The 12325-nt window shown below is 57.3% G+C and overlaps 2 protein-coding genes across 2 annotated transcripts; both read right to left on the bottom strand.

The window, feature by feature from the left end:
- Positions 1-2735: 2735 nt before the first annotated feature.
- Positions 2736-8941, bottom strand: TGME49_216190 (hypothetical protein; the record flags this gene model as incomplete). Its single annotated transcript, XM_018779718.1, has 2 exons — positions 2736-4313; positions 4559-8941. The coding sequence occupies 2 exons, from the start codon at positions 8939-8941 to the stop codon at positions 2736-2738; spliced, it is 5961 nt and encodes a 1986-aa protein (XP_018635232.1).
- A 1344-nt stretch (positions 8942-10285) lies between these two features.
- TGME49_216200 (hypothetical protein) lies at positions 10286-11820 on the bottom strand. The gene has a single exon (XM_002370889.2). The coding sequence runs from the start codon at positions 11141-11143 to the stop codon at positions 10427-10429; it is 717 nt and encodes a 238-aa protein (XP_002370930.1). The 5' UTR covers positions 11144-11820; the 3' UTR covers positions 10286-10426.
- Between the last annotated feature and the right edge of the window lie 505 nt (positions 11821-12325).

Raw genomic sequence — 12325 nt, 5'->3', positions numbered from 1 at the left:
CATACACCGGACCTCTTGTGTGAAAACAAAGGACCACACCAGAACTGACTGCAGAATCCTGGGCACTGCCGGCTACCAGTATCTTCAAAAAAATGAAGTGCGTAGGTCTGTGGAAGAGCAAACGGGATAGTCACGGATGGAAGTGGTCGAAAACACCACCGAGAATCTCCCCACTAGATGAAACACGACAGATTCGAGCGAAATATCCAGAGATCGTTGAGAAGCCTGTCTTCACCTGAAATTTTGAGCACGATATCAGACTGTGGACGTATGCACAGGGTCACAGGGACATCTCCGAATATAACCACTTGCACCGTCAGCATCAACCAAAAGATGCGGAACCGAATGGCGTTAAAAAAAATCTGTCCGGTTCCCAACACTGCGGCCACTACACTCCGTCGGAAAACCTTTTCAATTAGTTGAACGGACATCCACGCAGACGAACCCGTACTGTGGCACTGCACACATGGTTCAGATCCTCGCTCTTGACTGCCGAGTGCAGCATGCCGAAAGATGTTCGTTCATTGAGACTTGCCCAAACAAATAACATATGGCCACTGTAGTGAGCTCGCATTTCCGCTCACTGGGGATGTTCGCACCTCCTCTGCCACGCAATTACTATTCTAACACAAAAGGGTTTCCCACTGGATGACGCACCTTACTACAGAACCCAGTCAACCACGGTCCTCGGCACCACTCACCCGTCAACAAGGGACGCACGATTGTCACACATTTGGAACGTGTATTTGCGCCAAGCCCCTTGCCCCACCAGTAAAAAGAACGTGCTCCCTTTTTAATTTATTGCTTGCCACAGCCAGTGGGTTTCGCATTAGGGATTGTACCACAGACCCTGATCGTGTTCAGCGCCGACGTCACACTGAACGACTACTCGGGCAACGCCATCCCCAGGGGCATTGCTGGAGCTCTTTCTCATCAGGTAGATACAAATCACTGCATGGCCCACACTCTGAAGTTGTTTCTGGCTTTTTGTCGGACCCTGGCCGGGGGTCGAGACCGCCGAGAACGACATCATGGGGTCAAGGGAAACGCTCGGCGCCTGCTGTGGGAGACCGACGACATCCTTGAAATTACTAGAACAGCGGCATGCGTTTCGGGGGGCTCTCAGCACTGTGGCGGAAGGGAGTGCGGACGGACTCCATCAATGACGCGTCCACCAAGGCAGTTCCTGATACAAAGTGAGCGTGAAGCATCACATTCCGAAGAAATACACCGCCAGCCCTCCAGATCTGACACACCGTCCGCCTTCTTCACACCCTTCCAAGTTCCTTGTTCCAGGGAATCTTGCTAGACCTGTTTCGACATCACACATCTTCACTGACACAGTGACAGTTTCGCAAAGACTAGCATTCACCTTGGACGGATCAACTGAAACAAAATCATCATGCAGGACAAACCCGAACGCACTGCACGAGGACAGAAACGGGCGGAGACAGCCTGCACCTGAATGCAGTCAGCCTCGCCCAGCCGGCCTCGACGGCCACCGTTACCTCACTCTTCCACGCAACCACATACGCACACACGCTCGAGATTCGTGCAAATTCTCGACCACTCCCTCGCTGCACGCGCAAACGGCGTTGGTCCCCCTATTGATGAGCACCAACCCCAGCAAGAGGACACGGACAGAATTCTAAGTACCACGGAAACATCCCCCACTTCTACGTTTTTCACAGCCGAAATCGGGACAGTCTCACACGAACACACACCTTCCGGTCACGCAACTCTTGGCAGACAAAGGAAGAGCGCCTGCCTCATGAAAGGACCTTGAGAACCAAGAGGAAAAAACAAAGCGAGCTCGACATGGATATTTCCACAACCTGTTGTCTTCACGAATACTTTTCTACTACTCGCGAAGTCTGCGAACGCCACGTTTCCCTTTCAACAACGTTTCGGCGGCCAATCACATCACGCTTCTCAACCAGTACGAACTCTTTGCCACAGGGAGACGCTTGCTTGTCAAAGCACTTCACATAGCTCGCCGACGAGGGCGACAAAAAAGCACGAGTAATACGTCAGGGCAAGCCAACGCCGAAGGGCAGGGCAACCAATGCAGGACGAACCACAGAAAGTTGATGCCTTTCTTCCTGGTATACACGCTTCCACAACTGCTCAGAGAGGGTGTTCACCGCTCCCTGCACATGCCTTCCTCTACAGACTGATGTGACGCATTCAAAAAAGTGACTGAGACAAAGATGACAAGTCACGTCACCGTAAACTCTGGCTTAGATCCACTGGACTCGTGACATAAGATGCCGTTGACAACGAAAGGAACCAGGTGGCAAACAGAAGGCCTCGAGCAAGAGCAGAGAAACAGCCGCGTCTTGTAGATCTGAACCGGTGAGGACGACCCACGGTAGATGGCATAAAACTAAATTTTGTCCCTCGTGTGAAAACTAAGGCACACCTCTTTAGACTCCTACGATGTTTTTTCGTGATTTCCGCTTACACGGAGACTCGAAAACTCCGAGCGCCCACCACACGCGCTCACAGATCCCGGGTCCCAGTCACTCACATCACGAACGTTGTTTCGTTTGTTCCTTCGAGTAGCTCGGACAACAAAAATAAGCTGTTCTACTGAGAATGGCCGTGGACGTAGGATTATCTCCTGCCTTTCCCACGCACTGGCCTAATTAGAATGTTGACCTCAGTCGCGTCGCCAGCGACTGCTGTTGATGTATCCCACCTGTAATGAACACTTGTAGCACCTGGAGACTTGATCACGCATGGTGACCACGGCCACTGGGACCCCCCCGGTGCCGCTGTCGGGCGCCGACGACATTAACTCGGCTGTAGCTGCCACCGGCGCCGCTACCCCCAACGTTCCCATGGCGGTGGCGCGGGCTCTCCACCCTCACTCCGTGTTGAGGCACAGGAGCTAAGCATCGCTGAGGAGCGGGCCACTTCCCTTCCTGTTCTTGTCCACCGCGGCCTGACCCGAACTGCGACCGGTGCGACTGTGGCAGCCTCGAGGCGCCAGTTCGCGACTCGCCGGGTCGGTGACTTCTAGGGGCAGGTGTCGCGAGTTTGCCAGTGTTTTGTCCAGCGCCATCTTCTCTCGACGAGAGCGCGTGCTTCCCGAGCACGCCGGAATTGCGCTCCGCACCACGGTAGTGAGGATCTCTCTGCCGGCGCTGCGGCGGGTGCTGATCTCGGCGAATCTGCTGCAACCCAGCAGTGAGGAGTTGTTGAGACGGACTCTGCTTGGCGAGGCCCGGGGCTCCTTGGCCAGCCCCAATCAGCGACTGTTGCTGGCGCATCAATGTCTGCCACAGCTGCCCAAGCTCTGCTTGCTCTTCGGGCTTCAACTCTGAGAACAGTCGCGCGCTTGCCTCCGCCAGCTGCTGCTGAGGGCCCAGTTCGTCTTCGGCAGGCTTCGAGCGCGACGGGGCAAAAGGTCTGTCGCCACCCACGTCGACGCAGCCTCGAGGATGAACCGCTGGCGTGTTTTGGTCCCGGAGATCCGCTGTCTGCAGAGAGCCTCCCGGCCATGACACTGACGGCGTATCCATCGTGGCCGCTCGTCCAAATCTGGGGTGCCGACGCTGCTGCAGTGCTTTTGCGGAGCCGTCTCGGTTGGACAAAAAGTTTGCAATTTCAAGAGCACCTTGGACAGCAGACTGAGACCGAAGCAGCACACGTTGGCGTTGAGCCTGTAGCTCCTGGAAGCTGCCAGGTTCCGGCAACGCAGACGGAGCCACGTGAGGCAGGAAACCCGACATCGGCGCGGTGGACCCTGCCCCTTCCTCCACTTGCGGCTCCCCACTGTGCTCCTGCCGAAGCTGCTTGAGCAACAGTAGCTGCTGGTGCGGGTGCTGCACGAAACTTCCCTGGCGCGCGTTCTCAATCACTGTACGCAGAGCGCTGATGCTTGCAAGAGCACTCCCTAGAGGCCCTTGCGGGTGCCTCAGGCCGGCGCCCTGGCGCCCTAGACCTTCAGTGATCGACGCAGGAGGGAGGTGTCGAGCGCCGCCTGCGGAACAGCCTGAGCCACTGGCTCCCGACCCGTGCATCGGCTGGTTTCCGCACGCTTGCTGCAGCAACTGCGGTTTGAATTCCTCGATGCGCACAAACACGCGCTCAATGCCTCGGTCAAATGTGACTGCATGCGCCGCACAGATCTCTGCCTTGAAACGCTCCGTGCTCGACGTGTAGGTTGAGCCTCCATACTGTCTTATAAATGCCTGGGCTGCTTGCGGAGTGTCAAACAATACGCAACAATGGGACCCACGCGGAGGGAACAGCGCGATGCGTACAATGCCGCGAACTTTCAAGCTCACTTCAAACAGGAGCTTCAGCTGCAAGAAAACAAAAGAACACACTACCCTTTCATGACCTTCGGAACAGAGCCTCTACCTTCAACCCACGTGCTAGGATGGCCACCAGGAGCAGCCTACATACAGAAGAATCCTACTTGCTGACTCAGCCCGACACTCTCGAGAGACCAGATGCGGCACCTGATTTGCCGTACAAGCAAAGTCTTGCAGGAGTGTATCAGGGCCCGGTAGCCTGCATGGTCAAAACTGCTTATGGCTGGACTTACTCGCTTCTCCATCTGGTCCTTTTGTCGATAATCTTCTGCACGTGCGACTCGCGGAATCCAGCTGATGAAAACGGAGCAGTGCTCTTTGAAGTCGTGAAGATCGTCGGATCCGTCAAGCCCAAGAATGTCCATGTGCGAAGGAGTGGAGCCACTAAGACTTGGACCAGGGGCGGGGCGCGACAGAGCAGGAGGCGCGGCACCAGGCGCCCTCAGCGCCCTTGCCGCCCCCACGGAGCAACCCCGACTTCCGAGAAGTGCTGCCGCTGCAGCTTCGATTGCGGACGCCGGACAGGCCTCTGAAGCCTCCAGGTGCTCATTACCGCGCCCCAGCTGTTTGGTCCGGGTCGAAAGAGAAGGCGAGACGGAGGCGCCGTGCGGCACACCGGAGGCCAAGGCACCTGAAGCCCTCAGACGTTCGGTCGCTGTCCCGCGATGAAGCTGAAGTTGCTGCTCGATCTGCTGCTGCAGCTGGTGCTGAAGCTGTTGAACGAGAGCATTCATTAACTCCGCAGAACCCGGAAGAATTACCTCACGTCCTCCCACTGGTGGAGGAGACAAGCTGTCCTCCGAAGGGGCGAAGGCCCGCGCTGCGGAGTCGCCCACGGCTTCTCGAGGGCGCAGGCCGCACTCCATCAAAAGCTTGGTGGCCTCTTCGATGCCGGGATGAAATGGACTCTCCAGGTGCCCTCCAGCGACTAAATCGCACACACTCTCGCGCTTCTCGGTTCGCAGTTCCCCACAGGCGTACTGGTCCAGCAGCCGGGAGGCCGCAGTAACAGCCGCAGCAGTTTCGCGGGCCAGTTCGGTTGCCCCCGCCAATGGCCACGGGCCTGTCTCTGCCTGAACGGTATCCGACCCATGAAGCCCCGGAGACTCGAGCGGGCTTCGCAGGCACCCCACGGGGCTCGGCGACTCACCTAGACGCGCCTCCGAAGACACGAGTGGGAATGGCCCTGGCGATGCAGCTGGTTCTCCTACAGCCAAATCGTCAATGTGTCGCGGAAGACTGTCTGGTTCCGGTGCTCTGCTCCTGCGTCCCCCCACTCCCAGCGCACCACCTTCGCGCCCTACCTGAAACTGGGCGTTGTCCTCTGCAGACGATTGCCTAGCGAGATCCGGAACCGACATATGGACTGCAGACGATAGCCACATGCCAGCGGTCTCAGGCGGGGGACTGAAGGCGCGGACGCTCACCGACGAGGAGTCGGCGTCGCGGCTCGTCGTGAGAGCATAAGACGCGGCTGGGCAGGCCTTAGTGGCACCCTCGACACCAAACACGGGCGGGACACTGTTCTGGTCGTCGCAGGACAGCGCCCGAAAAGACGGCAAGACGGACAAGGATACCGGCTCACACACGCTCCGCCGGCGATCAGACCCAGAAGACTGGACACTGGGACTTCCACTCCGCGAAGCGCTGCCGGTGCGCTTCAGAGTTGCGTTTGATCCAGACGGGGCTGGAGGAATGTCCTCGACAGGGTCGAAGCAGGCGCTTCGACCACGGCTTCCTGCACCCGCTCCCAGCGGGCCTTCGCGACTCTCTCTGTTTCCGTCCCGCGCTCCTCCAGACATTAGAGATAACAGCGCGTTAAGCAGTTGGCGCCGCTTCGCTGTATCTGAGAGCAACAACATGGCCTCGTTCTTTGAGAGGCCCGCAGCAACTGCCGCCGCCCCTGAGGCTCCGTCTTGACTCGGATTCGATCGGAGAACGAAGATTTCCGACACAACTCGAAACTTCCTCTGGATCCCCGCAACTCGGCTGTCACGGTGGGCGGCGCGATCCGCCTCGTCGCCAGAAAGTTCCCCCTCCGAAGCGCGCCGGTTCGGCTTTTCCTCAATGGTCAACAGTAGAAGATGCTCAAAAAAGCGCGACACAGCTCGTTCACTTGCCACCGTCTCCTGGGCCCCGGAAGCGTCGTCGGAAGCTGCGCCCGTGAGACTCGCCGCAGGCTTGGTGTCTCTTGACGGCTCACCGCTCGCTGGCACCACCCTTTCAGCGACGTAGCAGCAAACAAGGTTTTGGGATTTGTCACAGACAGCGGAGAAGTTAGTTCCCAGCAAACGTAAACCCTTCAATCTTTGCCGGACGTCCTTCAGTTGCCTTTGAATCTGAAGAAGACCGGAGGCTCGTCGTTCTTGGAAACGTATCCCTGAGTGGTCGGCGCACAGAAGCGTGTGTTTACATCGGTCGCTGTAAAACTGCTCGAGCGTCGAGAGACGAAGTTCCGCGAACGAACCTGGGTCCACCATGCTCGGGTGGTTGCTGCACCTGCTGGCGCTCCGGCTGAACGCGTTGAGGGAGCGGCCGCCGCCTTCTTCGCCCAGAATTTCCCCCACTTCCCTCGATATCACTCCAGACTTGAACGAGTCCAGAGCGCAGCGCCCAGACCCCATGGAGCAGGCTCCGAGAGGGGACCCCACGCCCGGAAAGCAAATGCCCTCCGCGCTGTGCAAACTGCTGTAGGTGCTGCATCTGCCGAACACACTGTGGGTGTACCCCGGACTGGACCAGCCTGCACTGTTTGTGTGGATAATAGAAAGGCCCTGGGTGAGCCCCGGCCTCGGCGGGTGATTGCCGACGCGAATGGTCCTCACCTTCTTGCCCTGACTGGAGTAGTCTGCTTGACTCGTGCTCCGACTCAAGTCCTCCTCTTGCGACACGGACAGGCCTGCCTCCGAAGACGCGCTGTTCTCTTCGCGGCTGTCCTCACAGGTCACTTCCCAATCGATCTTGGGCGTGAGGTCATCCTCCGCTTCTTCTTCATCGCCGCCTAGATCCGCAACTCCCGCAGCTTTACCCGACTGTGCAGACTTTACTTCCACGGTGAACAGAGACTGGTTACACGGCGCCCATGCCGCGCAGTCTTCGCCGTTCTCCGGCATCCGCCCCTGCCCCTCTGACCGTCCTTGCTCTCGCAAGGTCTGGCCCGACGGAGACTGCTCGTTCGCGTCGAACGGCGACCCGTCTCCGTCTGTGTTGCCTTGTTCTTCGTACGCCTCGTCGACCGACATCGGCAGCGAAAGGGGACTGGCGCTTCCCTCGCTGACGTTCAGGAGTCGCTGTGGAGTGAGGAATGTCTCGTGAAGGCTTGTGACAAAGGCTGCGGCTTCCTCTTCTATGGAATGCCATGCCTCCTGACTCGGCTGCATCGTGTCCGCCTGGCCCTCTTCTTGCCGCGCTTCTCTGACACCGGATTCCGCCAGGAGACCCCCGCCGATCTCTGAGTTTTGGCATCGCACCTGCGGCTCTGAATCCATCCCTACCGCTCCCCCGGACGACCTCTCTCTCTCCGCGGTACACTCCGTCTTGGGAATGCTTCCTCCACCTGGTGTCGAGCGGCAGTTCGTCTGAATAGTGCACTGACGCTCAGGCGCTCCTCGCATAGGTGCCCGCCCGTCTCTTGGCTGCTCCGTTGGTCCCCGAGCTCGGTTCTGCACACTGGGCCGCGCGGCGCAGAGTCCTTCTGCCGCATCTGTGAAGCTGCGACATAAAAGGTTCCAAGCATCCACTGACGCATTTGTCTTTGCTTCGCTGTCGGGCTCGAGGCCGAGACCCCCAGCCGAATCCAGCGCCGTCGAGGCAAAGTTCAGGAGCTCCTCTACTCTGGCACCGGCCGCATCGTCGGTCGTGTGTCCTAGGTCTTCTCTCACATTCGGCAGCGACACTGCCTCTTGGTTGGCGGGGCTGGAGCCGTGCATGCGCTCGCTGCGGCCCCCCGACGCGCTTGCGCGCGCTGAGGGGTCGATGCTCAAGTGCAGGTGAGGAGAAGCACTGCCGGCACCATACGCCGGCGCAGCATCCGTCGTGTATTCGGGAGAAAACCCATCAAAATCCCCACCACGCCCGCAGGTGAAGCCTTTTCCCGCGAGTCCTTTCAGTGGAACAGACCCCTGGCCCTCTGGGAGCAGAGGACTGTAGGAGGGAGACACAGCTCCGCCAATCGACGGCAATGAGAAGTCTGGACTTTGCTCCCGGTTGGAAGGACCTTCGGAGCATCCGACACCGCTGGTGAACTGCGGAGTAGAGTCTACAGCAACGGAAACCACACCCGCCTCTCCCGCGGGACAGCGGGGACCTGGCAGGAAGCCCAGCGTCTCGCCTTCCGGCTGGGGCGTCTCGGCAGCGTCCACGAGAGAAGAGAGAGATGAAGAGAGGGCGCTGAGCTCGCGCATACACGCAGCAGCCGACACAGATACAGATAAGGGATGAGACACAGATTCAGATAGCGGTTGAGAAACAGATACAGATTGAGACGGCACCAGGGGGCCAGGCGAAAGGTAGTCACATGAGGCTTCGATCGGCGTATCTGCATCAGGGACTGAAGGGGAGAGGCTCCTCGCCCCTCGTTCTCCCTCCTCCAACGAAGAGGAAGAGAGAAATGTCATAGTGGACGAGCCTGCTTACGACAGCCAGGGACGACAAGGGAGGCAGACTCTCCGAAGGGGAGCCACCACCGAAACCGACACACACAGAGACGCACACCGATGGAGAACGAGACAAATCCCTACGATCGACAGGGAAGCCTGCTCAACCTTTCAAAAACGCTGTCCTGAACCAAAACGCTTGACAAATCAGACGCGGAACGTTACCAAGCCAACGCAAATGAACGAATCGCCCTTCCTTTCGCGGGACTGAAACACCTCAGGAGAAAAACTAGATGGTAACTTATTCGAACAAAACGCCGTTTGGAGGTATCCAGTACACGCATGACAAAACGCCCCGCCGCGCATTCACCCGCGGCGAAGGCGCACGTGGGGGAAAATAAAACCGACAAGACGCGTCAAACAAGGACCGTACAGTTGAAAAACGAGTGCCGTGTACGAATAGGATTGACGAAAGACAAATGAGAAAGGAGACGACAAACACAATCGACAAGCACTCGGTGACACTCTCAGACCGGGAAGGCCCACCCTAACAAGGCTATCCGTCCCGCACCAGACACAGGAAACGGGGTCGAAGACAAACACGGTAGCATCTCAAAACAGTTGGGTAGGATTGGCTGCAGTTATTTAACAAGTCACTGGTTAACCCAACACCGGAAGCTTGCTCATTGGAAAACTCCTCGTTCCCTAGCAAGGACACCGTCGGCTACGGCCCGGCGAAGCATAGGGAGTAGGAACGTCTAGGAGCCAGGAGGCGCGGAATCCGCTTCGCAGGAGGAAAAAGAACCACGCACCAATAAAATCACCACGAACAAGAGATAAACACCGTGGGACGCGACGAAATACCGTGGAAGCAACGAGAAAGAAGGCGCAGCACCACAAGAGTGAGAGGCGAAACCTTTCAGTCAGCACCGTCGGTACTCGAGGCAGAGAGCGGCGCCCGTTGCATGCGATGTGGCGCGACCACGAATCCCATCGACTCGATAATGCCCCTGGAAAACATCACGAAACGCATCCAATTTAAACGACCTGGCATCTCCCCTACTGACAACGAAACTGGCAAAAATGCGGGGGGCAACACGATGCCAAGGCACGATACGCCTCCGTAGTGTGCTCAGCGTTTCCGGTCGATCCTTGCCGTTCCAAATCTACGAGAAGGGACAGGCCGCATACAAGGATTCCTGCGCTCAGTCCCGTGAGTCGGGGGAGTGTCGCCAAGTGTTGACGAGAACGACGGGTTGAAAAAAAAAGCTGTGTCCCTTGGCCACTCGTTCCCAAGAAGTAAAAGTAATTTCCACAGAATGCCTTTTCCAGGCGTTTTCCGCCCCACACTCTTCTCAGGTCGCTGTGCCCCGGTACCCACCGCCTGCAGAGAAAGGAAGAGACAGGTGGGACGCGAGCGCCGAAACAGACAACGCAAATGCGTCGCCCGGCCCCGTTTCGGCCCTCGGACGGCGCGACACCGGACCAGTCTCGACCAGTCTCTTCTCAGGCGCTACTGGCCGTGCACCTCCGACGCTTCTTACCAGTTTCCCTGCTTTCTCTCCGCTCGACACGTCGTTTTTCGAAAATACAGGCATCCGTCGACTTGTACAGGTGACAGGCACAAACTCCCCGAGAGTCACTGCGGAATCCTACCAGGCCAGAGAGCAACAATGGGTGAGAATGGAGCGGCGGCGGAAAACATCGCCGGTGCGACCGATGCGGAGGTTCGTTGCTTCGGCCTCCTCCCACAATTCTTCTCAGCCCTGTAGGGAAAAAATCGGACACAATTCCATGAAGATCCAACCGCGACAACAAACCAGCGACCTCTCTTGGCACAAAACTTGCAGACGCACAAACGGGGGGCCAGACAAGTACGCCTCGCCTAGGGTGTTCATATACCATAAGCGAATCGGCGAAGAGGTCACGCGAGGTCACGTGAGTACTGGACCTGGTGTGTACACGGTTCCACCGTCCAAGACTAAGAAGGGTGAACGGCCGACAGCGTGTAGGCGCCCGGGTCCTCTTCACGGATTGGCGACTGGCGGGTTTCGGTGATCCCGTCGAGCCGCGCTTTTCTTCAAGTCCGGCGTACCGATCCGTTTCGGTGGAGGCAGGGGCTTCGCGTGTCTGCCCATGCCTCGAACCCCAAACAACCCAAACGACACGGAAAGAAAACGACGTCTGCGTCATCGTGACATGCCAACAGATGGTTAACGCCATCGGCGGACCCCGCTGAAAAAAGTGCTCTTAATGTTATAGCTGTTCCGGGCTGCGGGGGCGTTATTTTGCAAGCGACGCCTCGTTCCAATGGCGCCCGCCAGTCGGACGACAAACCGAGCGATGCCAGTCAGGAACCGTAGCTGCAGAATGAATGGAACCACGTCTTCAGTCGCGGCACTTGACCTCCAAGTGTACATAAGAGTTTCGGAGAGTGCCGGGCTGGAGTATTTGCTCGAAGAACCAGAGATATATCGAGGCTCCACACGGTAGCGAATACTGCGAGTTCTCGCGGTCAAATATCAGTCAGCCTTTTGCGATTCACTTTTTTGGACTCTGCGTTTCACGGGTGCCCCGGCAGCTATGCCTTGTAACTTTGTTTAGGCAGGTGAAAAACCTTGACCCACGGTGTGTAACTGAGGCCGAGACAGCCTGTGTCTAGCGGAGCTGGGGGACTTCCTTGAGAGATGATGAGGAATAACTCGACACTTCAGGGTCGAAAGAGTTGCGTAGCTGCGGCCGGTTCCCTGGACAAGGAAACGGCGTGTACGAAAGCCTGCTTTTCCTTCGTTCCAACTCTATGGAGGTCACCACAGGGGCATTACCCCAAGCATTTGGCAACGCAGAGGAATTCTTTCACCCGCAAGAGTCTATGTTGGCCACTTAACGCTTACTCCGGGATTCTTGAAGTGTGCTCAATTAATTGCGTATCACAATTCTCATTAGGTGACTTTTTTTAACACCTGACAGAACGTCACTGGGTTTTTGGGAGAGCTCCGGAATACCTCGTGACCCTCAAAACCGAGAGGGTGTTTTCATTTTCTTTACAAAGGCAGGGCTGCACCTTTGACCCCGACCAGATATGTTTCTGTACGCGTTTTGTCTCTTTCGTAGAGAATTCGGTTCATCAGTCTGATGTCTCGGCATGCACCAGACTCGGGGGCAGAAGTTTCGGAAAGATGATTTCCAAAGCGTGACGAAACCAGCGAAGCGGCGGAACTATACCACAAAATATGGGAGCCTGTAATTTCTGTCGCTGCTTTACATGTGCTGCCATGGAGCCGCGCAACGCTGTGACGTCACTTCATTTGCTTCGCTTCTCTGTTTGTGCCGTGTTTCCCACGGTTAATGAGAGGTAGTGTTGATTTAACAGTGAAGACAGCTACCGTTCGTCGCGGTAACCTG

This window comes from Toxoplasma gondii, chromosome XI (genome assembly GCF_000006565.2).
Source record: "Toxoplasma gondii ME49 chromosome XI, whole genome shotgun sequence".
NCBI lineage: Eukaryota > Apicomplexa > Conoidasida > Eucoccidiorida > Sarcocystidae > Toxoplasma > Toxoplasma gondii.
The sequence above is the reverse complement of the archived record's forward strand: the minus strand, read 5'-3'. Positions and strand labels throughout refer to the sequence as shown.

Coding starts and splice junctions, on each gene's coding strand:
- TGME49_216200 (XM_002370889.2), bottom strand. CDS start 11,143: ATGGCGTTAACCATCTGTTGGCATGTCACGATGACGCAGACGTCGTTT.